A 15,889-nucleotide genomic window follows, 5' to 3' on the forward strand; every position below is an offset into this window, starting at 1 on the left:
CTGAGCACCCACGGTCTATGTTTTCCTAAACAGACATCGGGCAACATCTCTGATCAAGTTCAAGAGTAAACACGAAGCTTGTTTTACAGAGAGAAGAACACAGGTTTCGTTTATTCACAGGCTAATTTTAAAAGCAGATGCAAGTGCACGCACAATAGTTGGCTTCTCCCAGGAAGAGAAACCAAATATGAACCCTCATAATTGTCTTCAAATGTTTGTACATGTCTGTGTGTGATGCCAAGCAACTGTTCCGTCATGGCACACTCTCACCTCCTGACTCAGTCTCCAGCTGCAGACGTCAAGATGAAAAACTTTCCACAGAGGCAATCATTGCAAAGTAGTGAAGTAGTTTTGGATAAAAGACAGTTTAGAAACAAATCACTCTGATTTATTACCGTGCCAGTTGACGGCGGCAAGACGTACGTCTTGTTAACAACTATTTGTTTGCCTTGATTCCACGATGATGACACAATATATTGTCAAAGCAGATATGCCTTATGCAATACAGGAAAAAGTTGATTTAGCCAATCCCGTACGTTAAGCCATCCAAATACACGATGGCAGTCAAAACTTCATCGGTTGAATTATCACGTCTTCCAGAAGACTTCTACAGATATTCACCACAGGACTGGTCAATATGAGCCTCTTCATCTTCTGCTTTTCGCTTCTGGTCAGTTTCTTCTCAAGGTAGTCAAGTCCAGTAGCCCCTCAGGCTCCAGGGTTTCCAGGAGCTAAGCTGGAAGGGATCCCAGCTCCCTCCCTCCTGCTTCTGCTCAAATGCTGGCAAATCATGTTTTCAGATCACAGCTTTAGGATTGAAAACAAGGCACATCAAATCTGGTCAATGAATTATTCATGTATTTCCTGCTCTCCTTGTAACAGATTTCGTCCCGGATACATAAGACACACAGTTGCTGATCTCTGAACACTCTGAAATTAAGACTGCCCGTCTGGAAATTTGGAAGATAAGCCCTACCACACATACTATCTTGAAGAAAACAGCATCTGCATTAGGAGATATTAACTTTAGTCCTTGTGCAGGTTACTTGGAATGCATCTTATTTTCTGGATTTTGGAGGGAATTGCTCCTTAAAATTTGTCTATTGCTTATTTTTATTAAATATATAGACATTTTAGTTATACCAGAAACTAGGTTATTTCATATAAATGATATTTTATTTACATCTCTCTATCTGGGATGTCACTGGAGCTAGTTGTCTATTGGTAAGTCCATCAGGTACTTCTTTAAATAACTGTACTAAAATTGATAATTTTTTCCCCTAGGATTTCTTTTAACAGGAAACTCATATAGTGTTTAGTGGGTTGTCATGGGTTTGACTTATATTGGAGGTGTCACTTAAGGAGGTAATACTAAGCTCTTTAAACAGAGTTAAATTTTGTACTTCTTAGTAAAGTATTTACTGATTAAAATGGATTGAAGACCATTACAAAATTTAAAATACTTTGCCTTTTGCCTAAACAGGAGATTAAAAAACACTTGTACAGAATTTCAATTTAGCTTAGAAAATAATTGCATTTTTTTTCTACCTGACTTCTGTGGAAGACCTTGAAATTAGAAGAGGGTAATATCTCAGTCTTTCTGAACAGATGGGCAAAACATCCACCACCCACCTAGTACTGAGCAGAATTAATAATTTTAAAAATTAAACCTGCAGCAAGATTTAAAGACAGAGTTCATATTTCATAGAGTCACATAATATTTAGTTTATACGTATAAAATGGAAATAGCTTATTTCGGTAGCAAAAAATATTTAAGCAAAAATTAAATGATCATTAGAGTCACAATAATTTATAATATTAAAAGAGTTTCTAACACCAGGATAATAACGGTCAAGGGGAGCTTAATCTCAGAAACAAAATTCCAACAAAAAGTTCAGCTGCTAGTAGCATCCAAGAAAGGGACATAGTCCTGCTACATGAATGAGAATTTAAGAGTGAAAGAGGAGTTTATGGTGAGGCTTAGGATAATCTCCATTCCAACCCCTCTTTCCAGATACAGGACTGAGGTAAAATTCTAAGCATCCTCACAAATATGGCTAACTTTAAAGTGAAGCAGTCAGAGGAGGTAGCATTATATTTTTCTCTGTTGTGAGTAGAAGGGCAAGGAGCAATGGTTTCTGGGGAGGCAGATGAAACATGGAAATCGGAGAGTGGGGGCTGATGTCCTCAGGCAAAAGGAGAGACTCAAGGTCTTCGCACGAGTCTTGAATATGATCTGAAACCTTCCTCTCTCCTTTCCCCACTCCATGAAGAGTGGATGCTTCTCCCAGAGTGAATCCCAGCATGAGATATTTTACAAGGGGGCTGAGCAGAATTCTTTCATCAATACCACACTGTTTTGATTACTGTAGCTTTGTAGTATTGTCTGAAGTCTGGGAGCGTTATTCCTCCTGCTTTGTTCTTTTCCCTCAGGATTGCTTTGGCAATTCTGGATCTTTTATGGTTCCATATAAATTTTGGGATTATTTATTCTAGTTCTGTGAAAAATGTCATGGGTAATTTGATAGGGACTGCATTAAATCTGTAGATGGCTTTGGGTAGTATGGCCATTTTAACAACATTAATTCTTCCAATCAAAAAGCATGGGAAATCTTTCCATTTCTTTGAATCGTCTTTAATTTCCTTTTTTAATGTTATGTAGTTCTCAGCATACACATCTTTCACCTCCTTGGTGAGCTTTATTCCTAAGTATTTTATTTTATATTTTGATGCGATTTTAAAAGGGATTGTTTATTTACATCCCTTTCTGATGCCATCAAAAAGAATGAAATAATGCCATTTGCAGCAACATGGATGGACCTAGAGGTTATCATACTAAGCGAAGTAAGTCAGAAAGAGAAATACAAATAACATATGATGTCACTTAAATGTGGAATCGAAAATATGATACAAATCAACATATCTATGAAACAAAAACAAGACTCACAAATATAGAGAACAGATTTGTGGTCACCAAGGGGGAAGGGTGTAGGGGAGGGCTGGACTGGGAGTTTGGGATTAGCATATGCAAACTGTTATATATAGGATGGATAAACACAATGTCCTACTGTAGAGCACAGGGAATAATATTCAATATCCTGTGATAAACCATCATGGAAAAGAATATGGAAAAGAATGTATATCTGTGTAGAACTGAATCACTTTGCTGTACAGGCAGAAATTAACACACTGTAAATCAACTATACCTACTTAAAAAAAAATCTGCACATTTCTCCAAATGCTCTTGACCTCCTTCCTCCACAAGAAACAGAAAATTAAATAGAATATAATATCTAATCCTCAAACTGTAGTTCTGGTTGGCAAACAAGTTGTAGAAAAGTAAAAAAGGAGTCAAGAATTTACCCTTCCCACACAGAGTAAACAGTATTCTGGACGTAAACTATACATGTGTAACTAATCAGAAAAGAATTAAAGGCATGGAGATTATATAAATAACCTAATGTTTTATAAAGAAAGAGGAAGGAAGGAAGGAAGGAAGGAAGGATGGAGAGTGAGAGAAAGTTTGGAAAGAAAAATAACCTAAAGAACAGAAGAAAATTTCTCAAGATGCTTTAAGTTATAAAAGAGCTTATTAAAAATATAAACATTAAACATTATTATTAAATGTTTCAACGTTTTGTATTAGTTAAACGTTTATTAAAACATAACATAGGGCTTCCCTGGTGGCGCAGTGGTTGAGAGTCCGCCCGCCAATGCAGGGGACACGGGTTCGTGCCCCGGTCCGGGAAGATCCCACATGCCGCGGAGCGGCTGGGCCCATGAGCCATGGCCGCTGAGCCTGCGCGTCCGGAGGCTGTGCTCCGCGACAGGAGAGGCCACAACAGTGAGAGGCCCGCGTACCGCAAAAAACAAACAAACAAACAAAAAACATAACAAATAATAAACTACAGTGAGAATGGTTACTGAAGAGGTGGACCACATTGTCCAAGAGCTTATTTCCTCTTCTTAACAGCAAAATGATAGATGCTGACTGAACTAGAAGCAAGTGCTTTGCAAGTGGTTTTATGTTTTCAACATTTTCAAGAACATTTTTTCACAATTTTAGTGGGATCGTTTAAGCAGATTATATCTTGTGTTGATGAAACATTTTCCAAAGTACATATTTTTCTGTCCCATTTCAATTTTCTGTCCGTAAGTTTCAAGTGAAGGTATTCAGGAAAGTTTCACTAAAACACAGCAAGTATGATATGACCTCCTTTTAAATGAAATACCTATTAGTCACTCTCACCAAATAATGTTGTGTAACAAACACCCTCAAGACCCCAGCAGCTTACAGCAAGAATTGTTCGTTTCTCACCCAAGTGTATGTGGGTTGCCTGGGCTCAGCAGGACTTGACCCCATGGCAGGGACTGGGTTCAGAAAAGCAGCAGGAGTTCTGGTCCAGGGTGCTCTCTGGAGCACACTCTTCTGGTGATGGCAGCAAAGACAGCAAACCATCTGCGCCAGCACATGGCACCTGTCACAGGTACTTTCCTCCTGTAGGTTAGAGCAAGACATGGCAAAGACCAAATTCAAATGGGAACATACAGCCATGGCAAAGGTATAGACATCAGCCACTACTACTGGGGACACAACTGAGTCCAGTAATCCCCTTATACCACCCATTCACTTATCTATACACTGACAGGCATAGATAGAAATGGTGTGGGCTAGGGTGATAGAATTTTAGATTTTTTTTTTTTACTTTATTCCTTGTTTTTTTTTTTGTTGTTTGTTTTTTTGAAGGGAGCTTTATTTCTTAAATGCTGCAGTATATAATTTTAAAAAATACTGCACTTGTAATTAAAAAAATAACTTCATTGAGATATAATTTGAACACAAAAATTTCGCCCTTTTGAAGTGTGTAACTCAGTGGTTTTTAGTATATTCAAATAACTATCAGCACTATCACATTTCAGAATATTTTCATCACTCCAAAGAGAAAACCTGTACTCACCAATGGTAACCACCCTTTAACCCCCCTCCACTAGCCACTGGCAAAACACCCGTCCACTTTCTTTCTGTGTAGATCTGTCAATCCTGAACATTGCATATAGATGGAATCATACATTCTATGGCCTTTTGTGAAGGGCTTCTTCTCCCTAGCATAATGTTTTCAGGGTTCATCCAAGCTGTAGCCTGTATCAGTACTTCTTTGCTTTTTATTGCCTAATAATATTCCATTGCATGGATACACAGCATTTGGTTTATCCGTTTATTAGTTGATGGACATTTGGGTGGTTTCTATTTTTTGACTATCATGAAAAATGTTGTTATGAACTGTCACGTGCAAGACTTTCAATTTTCCTGAGTATATACCCAGGAGTGGAGTTACTGAGTCATATATTAGGTTTGGGTTTAAGGTTTTGAAGAATTGCGTCACTGTTTTCCGAAGTGGCCACATAATTTTACAATTCTTTTTTTCTGCGGTACGCGGGCCTCTCACTGCTGTGGCCTCTCCCGTTGCGGAGCACAGGCTCCGGACGCGCAGGCTCAGCGGCCATGGCTCACGGGCCCAGTCGCTCCGCGGCATGTGGGATCTTCCCGGACCGGGGCACGAACCCGCGTCCCCTGCATCGGCAGGCGGACTCTCAACCACTGTGCCACCAGGGAAGCCCCCAATTTTACAATTTGACCAGCAATGTATAAAGCTCCAACTTCTCCACATCCTCCCCAACACTTATACTGTCTTTTGGATTCTCGCCTTTCCAGGGGGTGTAAAGTGGTTATCTCACGATTTTAATTTGCATTTCCCTAATGACAAATAACGTTCGCTATCTTTCTATGTGCTTCTTGGCCATTTGTGTATATACATCTATTTTTTGAGAAATGTGTATTCAAGCCCTTTGCTCATTTTTCTATTGAATTAATTATCTTTTTATTGTTGAGTTGTGAGAGTTCTTTATACATTTTAAATGTAAGACCCTAATCAGATATATAAATTGCAAACATTTTTTCACATTATGTGGTTTTTCTTTTCATATGCTTTACGATGTCCTGTGAAGAACAAAAGTTTTTAATTTAATAATGCCCAGTTTATTTTTTCGTCACGTGTGTTTTTGGCATCATATCTGAGACACGATCACCTAAATCTAAGGCCCTCAGAATTTTCTCCTATATGTCTTTCTTAAGAGTGTCCTATTTCACCTCTTACATTTAGGTTTTTGATTCATTTTGAGTTAATTTCTGTATATGGTGTGAGGTAAGGGTCCAAATTTATTCTTTTGCATGTGCATACCCAGTGGTCCTAGCACCATTTGTTGAAAAAAGAATACCCTTTCACCACTGTATTGTCTTGGCAGCCTGGCTAAAATCAACTGACCATAAATGTAAGGGTTTACTTCTGGACCCTCAATTTGCTGCACGTCTAGATTTATTAGCCTTACCACACTATTTCTATAGCTTTGTAGTATGTTTCAAAGTTGGGAAGTGTGAGTCCTATAAATTTGCAGTTCTTTCCCAAGATTTCTTAGCGATTTTGGGTCCCTTGCGTTTTCATATGCATTTTAGGATCAGTTTTCCTATTCGTTAAAAAAAAAAAAAAGCTAGTTGGGATTGCACTTATAATCTTTTAAAATAATGAAGTTATTAATGTTAAAAGCTATATTTCCTACCAAAATACTAAATTTCTTCCTAAAATTTTATATAGATTTAAACTGAATAAAAATTACTATAATGCCTTAGGAGTTACTAAAGAAATTGGATTTGGTGTAGATGGCTGTTCAAATGCTTTCTGAAGCAGAGTGCAAAAGTGTATAATGAACATTTTAATAGGCATAGGAGGAAATTATTGAAATAGGGCTTCCCTGGTGGCGCTGTGGTTGAGAGTCCGCCTGCCGATGCAGGGGACATGGGTTTGTGCCTCGGTCCAGGAAGATCCCACGTGCCGCGGAGCGGCTGGGCCCGTGAGCCATGGCCGTTGAGCCTGAACGTCCGGAGCCTGTGCTCCGCAACGGGAGAGGCCACAACAGTGAGAGGCCCGCGTACCGCAAAAAAAAAAAAAAAAAAAAAAAAAATTACTGAAATAGATGAGCCCGGAACCATTGGTCCATAGAGAGCGGTAGCACATGAAACAGGAAGACTCACAGACATAGAGAACAGACTTGCGGTTGCCAAGGGGGAGGCGGGGAGGGGAGGGATGGATCGGGAGTTTGGGGTCAGCAGATGCAAACTATTATATATAAGATGGATAAACAACAAGGTCCTACTGTATAGCACAGGGAACTGTGTTCAAAATCCTGGGATAAACCATAATGGAAAATAATACGAAAAAGAATGTACTGATACACGTACGTATAACTGAATCACTCTGCAGTACAGCAGAAGCCAACACACCATTGTAAATCAACTATACTTCAATAAAATAAATTAAACACAAACAGTCAGAAATGCTGGATTGAACACAGTTCCACCGATCACTGCTCTTAGATTTCAGAGCCTCTTGACTATGCTAATGAGAGTTGTCGACCGCCCAGAGGGAGAGGCAGCGTAGACCTTCCAGGGGAGCAGCTGGGCTGTATCTCATCAGCCTCCAGGGGGCTGCAACAAAACTATGAAAGTAAGTCAGTAAGACACAGCACGTATCTTCACTTTTTATTTGTCTTCCACATGGTTGGGCGCAGGGTAGGACTGCCAGGTGGAAAAGTGCCGGAAAGGGTATTGCCTTGGAAGAAGAGTCTGGGACCTAGATGGCTCCCGGGCAAGTTCAAAGGCAGGGATCAGGTGTTGAAGATACCAGCCTGCGTAGAGATCTACCTCTGAAACTGAGGCTGCCACCTGGAGGAGTGCCGTGTAAACTGCACACACACGTAAGCCACACGCCACATGGACCTGGGCTCAGCCCCTCTAGTACCAGCCGTTGGAAATGAAGACAAGAGTGGAAAGTTACAGGATCCCCGCCCGCTGTCAGTTTCATACTACCATACAAGCTATCATCAAGCATTTCATTAACCACACGCAACTCCAAGCCATCTGCAATTTAATTTACCAGCAATTACTATCAAGATGACTGGGAAAAAGAAAACTACGGCGCAAAAGCACTGGAGTCCAGGGGCAGGAAAGTCTCCCCAGAAATGGTCACTTTTCTGCCTGTCTTTTGAATGGATACCAGCTTTTGCATAATAAAAATCATGGTAACACAGAAGTCTGTCGCTTTTATTTTCTTGGCATTTAAGGGACAAATCTTGCAAACACTCAGTTTCTCCCCGAAACAGCTGCATTTTTTTATTTGGTGATTCCACACGTTTTTAATTCAAATAGTCACCACTTAACCTAGGCACAATATTAAGCATTTTACAAGCAAAGGATCTGGCTGATTTTCTTTTTAATTGCCAAAGAGTATAATAAGTGAATCGGTTAAAGGATATACTTCTGTACATAAAAATATTCATGTATTTATACAAGTGTATGGAACAGAGTTTAAAGACAATCCAACCAGAACATCACAATAAATAGGATGTGGTCCTACGGGACAGCCGAGCACGCTTTGTCGGGAGGCTGTCAGGTCTCTTTCTTCAAGGTGCTTTCTGTTCTGCTGAGCTAGGCTCACTTTTCCCAAAATAAGGGTTAGGGGTTAGTAATTCCTGGATGCCTCCGGGAATACGCTGCTTCTTGCCGGCATCTCCAATAAGGGGAGTGGAAGATGACATATTTACTTATTTTCCGAGAGTCTTTGCCACTTACCAAACTCTATCCATTTCCCATGTCAGTATTTCAAAATGCAGACTGATCTAAGCTCTAGCACCATACAAGAAGGAAATACATGTATTTTTGTCAGAGCAACAATATTTTATATCATCTTCGTCCCTCTGGCTATAACCATTCTGTTTAGAAAAATTTACCAAGCTAAAAATAGTTGATCTAGGTTGTCATAAAAAAGAATATTAAATACCTTTGGTAAAAATAGATATATTTAACAAGATTAGAAAAGCAAACCGTTATAATGTCAAAAGGAGACTATAAAAATGTACACAATAACACAAATAAACCAACTTATAAAGTGAAGATAAGGCCACTCTTCTTCTCAGGTTTGTCTGTTCCAAACCGCGGATGGAGGTCTGTTCTTCTAAATGGCAGGAATCTGAGTAAGAAATAGGGAAAATCCAGTCTCTCCTATCAGCGTGACACAAGTTTAATTCATGGCAGCACAGTTCTTTTTTTACACCCACGTTGGCAGAACTAAGAACACTCTGGCTTATGCATGTGAATGAGAAACAATCCCAGATTTCTGTGACTGTAGGCCCAGAGCAGGGGCTTTAGAGTTAAGCAAGGCGACAGAACCAGGGGCTTAGGGGCAGTGTTTCCTGTGCTGACATGAACCTAGGCCTCATCCAGACGAGAGACACACAGGCAGCCAAGGGCGCACGTGGGGACTTTGCCACTAACTAGGAATCTACAAGGTTCATCCTCTCCCTGGCAAGGACTTTTCTCCTGTCGTGGGGCCTCTCCTCCAAAGGGCCGTTGCACAACCCCTACTTCTGCGTGGTATCTCCTCTCTCAGAACACGCTGTAAATCCTGAAGACGAAAGGGCCCTGGAACCAACAGCCAGCTGGGATTGTGGATGGAGATAAGGCACGAGCTCTGTCGCAGTGGCAGCCCTGAGCCACCGCGAGGCGTTATCCCCCGGGGTTCCCCCTGCACACGCAGTCACACTCTTCGTGGTGCTCCAGGGCCACGTCCGTGAGCGACTTATGCAGCCCCCGGACGCCCGTCTTGGGTCTCAACTGAAGGACCTGAAAGGGAACGATGGAAACCACCTTTAAAATCAGGCCACGTCTGCAACTTCTGATTTCATGGACAAGGTCAATTTCAGACCAGAATCTCGGGGTCCAACAGTGACCTACACATTGTAATTTTTAACTACTGAAGGCAGGATGAACATACTCCCCCACCCCTCAGAGAAATCACAAATGATCATCATCACTGTGTGAAAGGAAGGACCTTTTAATACCAACGATTTGGAAGGAGGCGCTCAGAATAAAGAACAATCCTTACACAGAGAACGGATTTGCGGTTGCCAAGGGGGAGGGGGTGGGGGAGGGAGGGAGTGGGAGTCTGGGGTTAGCAGAGGCCAACTATTACATATAGAACGCATAGACACCAAGGTCCTACTGCAGAGCACAGGGAACTATATTCAGTATCCTGGGATAAACCATTACGGAAAAGAATACGAAAAAGAACGTACATATGTGTATAACTGAATCACTTTGCTGTACAGCAGAAATTAACACAATGTTGTGAATCAACTATACTTTAATAAACTAAACTAAAAAAAAAAAAAGAACCGGCCTTAAATGGAAAGGCCCACCATGCCATGCCCGCTTTCCTTTACGCACCTAACTGTATTAGAATTTCACCTTCGTTAGGTGTCTTGGAACCACGAATGCGCAATTCATTTTTCTGTTTGTTGGTTTCTTTCACTCATTCATTTATTCACACACTTAGCAAATATTTATCCTTGAAGCAAGGCAGGCAAGTACTGCGATGCTGTGAAAAGAAACATGGTCTGCAGATGAGTCTGAGTCAATTATGCCACTCATTAATGCCCTTGGCTAAAGGTCAAGTCCTCCATCAACTTGATGACACGGATTACATGTACTTCGTAGACATCAGCCTCGGTCACAGCTAACTTTCTGCAGCTGGGTCCTAGTGCACTGTAGATGGTTTGGCAATAATAACAAGAATGTCTCTATTAAATGAAGTTATTTGCAGTTTGGATGGTTGAGATTCTTAACCAGAAATATAGCACAACGGACACTGATACTAAACACACCCTTTTCACACTGTGATGGAAGGACACGGCTATGTACTCTATAAGAGACTATCTGACGTATCTGATAAGAACTAACTACGCAATGTGTATGATTACATTTTAGGTCTTATGACAGAAATGGCAAAGTTTTAGAAATTATGTGGCTTTGGCTTATGAACAAAGCCTCGAGCACAGCATAATATGAAGTTGTCCAGTTTCTCTGCTCTCTGGGTCTGACACGGACAACCTCATAGAGCAACTTCTAAAAGATAGCGTTGCTGGAAATATTCATTAATCCAAAAAGGCAAAGGTCAGGTTTTATGACTGTCTTACTTGAAGATTTAAAAAAGAAAAACAGAGAATGGTCCCTCATTTGGAGTATGTGGTCATATCGAAGGTTAATCAGCTAACATTTTTTGAACGCTTATGGGTTGCCAGGCGCTCTAATAATGTTTTTACATACTTTAACTCACAAGAATTCTATGAAGTAATTTTCAGTTATTACCCCTATTTTACATGTGAGTGAACAGAAGCTTAGGGAGAATGAGTGACACAGCCAGTGTCTGTACTTCTGCCAAACAGAAATGATTAAGTTGCAGTGATGGATACTAATTTCATAAAGACTCAGAATATTACTAGTCATACACTCTATTTATTTAGTAACTTTCTTCCTAGAGAGATAAACTGCAAAATCTTATGATAACGATGAGAAACAGTAAACTTTTAAAGATTCTCTATTACATTTACAATTCCAGAATAAAAATGACTAAGACTATTATGTTAATGTGAAACTGAACCCAATGAGTATTGAATATAGATCATGGGTTGGTACTGATTTCTTGTTTTTGACCAACATAAGGCGGTGTCAAAACCAACTTCTCTTAAGATGTTGGCACTCTACCTTAGTAGCACACTCGCGCTACAAAGGGCTTCTGGAATGAGGTTGGGTGGAGATACACTGCGATACTGGCATAGGCAATGTCTTTAAATCCTGTGTCCACTTGTATACATTTTCCCAGTTGGCAGGGGAAAAATAACTATGAAGGGTAATGGTTAGAGAGGCCGCCATATACAGTCCCGACAATTGATGACACCAGGCGGCAATCCTAGTCTTTCCTTCCTCTGTGGTGCTGATGCAACACGCGTTCACCAAATAAACGTCCCCCCCACATGCCCAGTCTTCATCCACTGATACCTGTGGGTATTTACAAACAGCAGAAGAATCTCATAACATTCCAGTGACGTTAAGGTCTTGTACATGGTGTGGAGGGGTGGGTGATAATCAGTGTTTTCTCTCTCAATTCCCTTTGAAAGTTTGGACTTTGGGAGACAAAGAGAGACTTGGAAGATGACCAGCAGGTCCCAGATAATGTTAGAGAATTTGGTTTTTAGGACATAGCTTATGACACAGAAAAGAAACAAGGTAGAAGCACATCTCACAAAAATGTTGAGGAAGAGGTTCAAACTAAAATCACGAGGCCATGAAAAACCAATCCAGGGAAAAGCTAAAACCAGAGACTGCGGACAGAACAGATCGGGCACAGAAAGACCCATCAGGGAATGATGCCCAAAATTCTGGGCGGCATAGAACCTTGAGTGACGGGGCTCACTACTAGAATAAGGCAATTGAGTGGTATATTTATTTCCCCCAGACAAACAGATCTAAGCAAGAAAACACTACTGTGTTAAGGAAAGAAGTGAAACTAAATATAGGAGGATATAAACAAGGTGAAACTCATCATGCTGATTAAGAATGGGAAAAAGGAGCAAATATGTTTCTTCTGTCAGAGTCTCCTATAGATCTTTTTGCCAGAAAGAGAATACCGTCCTACCTCTGGGCAAATTCATTAAATCTTTACTGATCATTTGCCGTACTTTAATGAGGCTAGGAACACGGAGGAAGTGAAGGTGAGTGAGACAATCGCTAGCGTATACTGAGGGCTTGAAATGTGCCACACCTAGTTCTAAGTCTTATTCATAATAAGGCACGAGGGGTGACGGCTCACTTCACAGATGGAGAAAGCGAGGCCCAGGGGACGAAGTAATTTGCTCCAAGTCACACAGCTAACAAATGTCACATTCAAACCCTGGGTGCCCAGCCTTGGAGTCCGCGCTCTTGAGTGCTACGCTGTGATGGGATCTTTACTCTGAGTTCTCAATTTGGGAGAAACAAATACAAATAAATAATAATTATGAAATAATAAAAGTTAGCTTATAGAGATATCTTTAAAGTCCTACACATGCACAGAGGAGGAATGAGTTACGCTGGGATTGGCAGGAAACTCAAAAGTGTTTCAAGGAAGAGGTAACATCTTGTGTGTTACCAAGACAAGCTCCTGTCTTGCTTTTTTGAGAATTCCTATTTGGGAGACGGGGAAATTAAGAAAAAACATTTTTTGTTTTTGGCTAGAATGGCCTCCAATAAAGAGTATCTGGTGACTGCTACAAAGAATCAACCTTAATGATACTATTAAGCTATAATATTATACCAAAACAGTACTACAGTAATATCATTATATTTTATGAGAATTTTAAGTCTGTAAACTTATTTTTGATACAATGGTTGAACAAAACTCAAGGAAAATGCTAAAGGAAAGCAAAAGAGGGAATAACTCAGTTATATTTGTAGTGATACAAATGGACACACGTCAGCTTAATATGCAGGGAAGCTGGGTAATAGACCTGGATGGAAGAGAGAAAAATTAAAACTCCTGAGCTCTATCTTTGCTTTTGCCTTGTCCATGAAGCGGGATAATCTTTAAACTGAAAATTGGAGCAATGATCATCAAAAAGAATTAAAGCCCAAGATGGGCTTAACTTTGAATGAGTTAAATCTCTAGATCCAGATTAATGGTTTTCGATGACTTAAGAACTATTTTGAATTATGTTTTCAAAAAATTTCACTTATTTAGGAGTAGTACTAGACTCAGAACTTGCAAAATATAAGACTGAGAAAAATCTAGGCCTCAGAAATCATGAATTACACCAAACAAGTAATCCTTTTTTCACAGGGTAATTTGATGGTTAACAAAATAACTATCACAGAAAAATTTGTAATTCCCGTAGAAGAGAACTGAGATGATTGGATTGGAGATATCTATGAGAAATGTGGCATAGGTAACCATGTATATTTCTGCACACACACGAGAGATATTTGTGGGAAACTTGCACTACACGGTCGTACAATTAGATAAGCATCCGAAGTTGTGGACATGCAGATAATACACATAATCAACGCCACCTGAAGACTGGAAGGCTAAATCAATACCATTCTGGAAGAAGGTCAGTGCGTGTCCAAGCACTGGCCATGGCCTTTCCCTACACAAGAACTTTATCTCAGACTTTAAAACAGATACTGCACGTTCTGGGGCAACTTTCTGGAGAAACCTAAAACTAATGGTATTCGAAAAGAAATTTACAAGTATAGGATGGGGGAGGATACACTTGATCTGAGGACTGATTCAGCTGCCCCAGAAGCGTGATACCAATTCAGCATCTGATAAACTTGTTTAGAAAAGCTCTGGGTTTTACAGGTCGTAGCAAGGTGAGTCATAAACCCAAGACTTGTTGGCTAAATCAGGTCCCCAGATACACTTTGCTTAGTAAGTCCCTGCTTTAGAAAGTTCAAAATGAAATGATTTTAGGTGGGGAGAGATCACCCCAGCTTAATTCCTACTCTCACCCTATTCTTTCACATTATGCCAACCAACTCTAAGATCTGCCGACCCTTTGAGGCCTTTTAACTTTCATGTGCTTCAGGGCTGTCACTGAGCAGGACCCTGGGAGGCCTTCCCAGAGCAGACCTCCTCGCCCGCCCGGCCGCATGTCCTCTGCCTGTCTTTTGTCTGTGGAAAAACTCTAGTCATTTAATCAGAGAAATGAGAAAACGCATAAAGAAAGGAAAACAGTACGGCAAGACAAAATAATAACAGTTTAGCCATTAAGCAAAGTCAAGGACCTTCAGTTCCTCCTCACGGGCTACAGATGATATTCGGAGTCAGGTCCCTTGAGCTGTTTTGCAGATACTGAAACCGCCACCAGATGGAAGAAGTTAACTGCGTGCTGCCCACAAGCATGTAGATCCCAGACCGGTTGGAACCAGAAGGTTGATGATGTGGACTCCCGATGACCTCACCACCAACCAATCGGAAGAGTGTCCACCAGCTGATCACACGCCTCTCCCTGTCTTTAAAAACCTGTCCCTGAAAGCCTTTGAGGAGTTTGGGTCTTTTGAGCACCGGCTGCCTGGTCTCCTTGCTTGGCACCTGCAAGGAATGCTGCACTTTCCTCCCCACGACCTGGTTCAGCAGCCTTACTGGCCCAGCAAGCAGACCCAAGTCTGGTTCGGTAACAAAACTACCCCATAAGGGTTTTTCCTTTACTAGACTTCCAGTTCTTAGAGTAGCAACAAGCCGTCGTCTGGGCAGAGTGGAGCTGGGGCTCCCGCAAGCTCCCGAGGACCTCCTCCTGAACAGGAGTGCACCCGTTCCCAGCACAAGGATCTTTAGACGTGTGTGGTGCAGAAACGAAAGTGGACTATGAGGACGGCAGTCAACAGTCCTACTTTTATCCCAGACTGCCAGGTTTGGATGTCATCTTCTAAAACTTGCCATCTAACAATTGTCAGAGAATAACACCTTTATGAAAAACCTGAGAGATTATCAGAGTCTGCACATGTTTCACAAAGGTTAAGTGTCCTGTGGATGGTTACAAGTTAATGGTAGATCTAGGAGGGAAACAGGCACCTTGTCTGGAATCCACTGCTTTTCTCCCACTTAATCACCTGCCAACACAATATTGCGGAAGAGCTGGGCAACCACGTCACATGAGCGCGGCTACCTGTTCAGATTACCCGACAGATTAGGGTTTCACCAACGTCTTCACTCACAGGTAAAATCATTTCATTTATTAAGTGGGTATTTAGTTTGTGTTATTCTTTTATTTAGCAGAAAAAAGTGAAAATGAATGAAGCCATATCCAAATGAAGTCAGGAGGTAGATTTTGGTTTGGTTTTGTGAAAATTAAAGTTTGTAAAAGACATTTTGTAAAAACTGAAGGTGAGCCATCAGGAAGGGGTCGCTTCCGGATGCCCGAAAGCCACGTGCTTCTGGGGGGGACTGGAGGGGGTTGGGTATCA

The 15,889-nt window shown here is 40.9% G+C and overlaps 1 protein-coding gene across 5 annotated transcripts in view; it reads right to left on the reverse strand.

The window, feature by feature from the left end:
• Positions 1-786: 786 nt before the first annotated feature.
• Positions 787-15,889, reverse strand: part of PDGFC (platelet derived growth factor C) — a 225,052-nt gene continuing 209,949 nt past the window's right edge. For 2 of the 5 annotated variants that reach the window (XM_027116803.1, XM_027116807.1), the window contains one exon: positions 3,838-4,498. In XM_027116803.1, coding sequence (XP_026972604.1) covers positions 4,292-4,498 — 207 coding nt within the window. In that variant the 3' untranslated portion in view covers positions 3,838-4,291. Of the gene's footprint in view, positions 808-3,833; positions 4,499-8,203; positions 9,734-15,889 lie in introns of those variants that run through there. The other 3 variants (XM_027116805.1, XM_027116804.1, XM_027116806.1) reach the window with 3 other exon arrangements.

This window comes from Aethalodelphis obliquidens, unplaced genomic scaffold, assembly GCF_003676395.1.
Source record: "Aethalodelphis obliquidens isolate GAN/ISIS:26980383/991018 unplaced genomic scaffold, ASM367639v1 scaffold17, whole genome shotgun sequence".
Classification (NCBI taxonomy): Eukaryota; Metazoa; Chordata; class Mammalia; order Artiodactyla; family Delphinidae; genus Aethalodelphis; species Aethalodelphis obliquidens.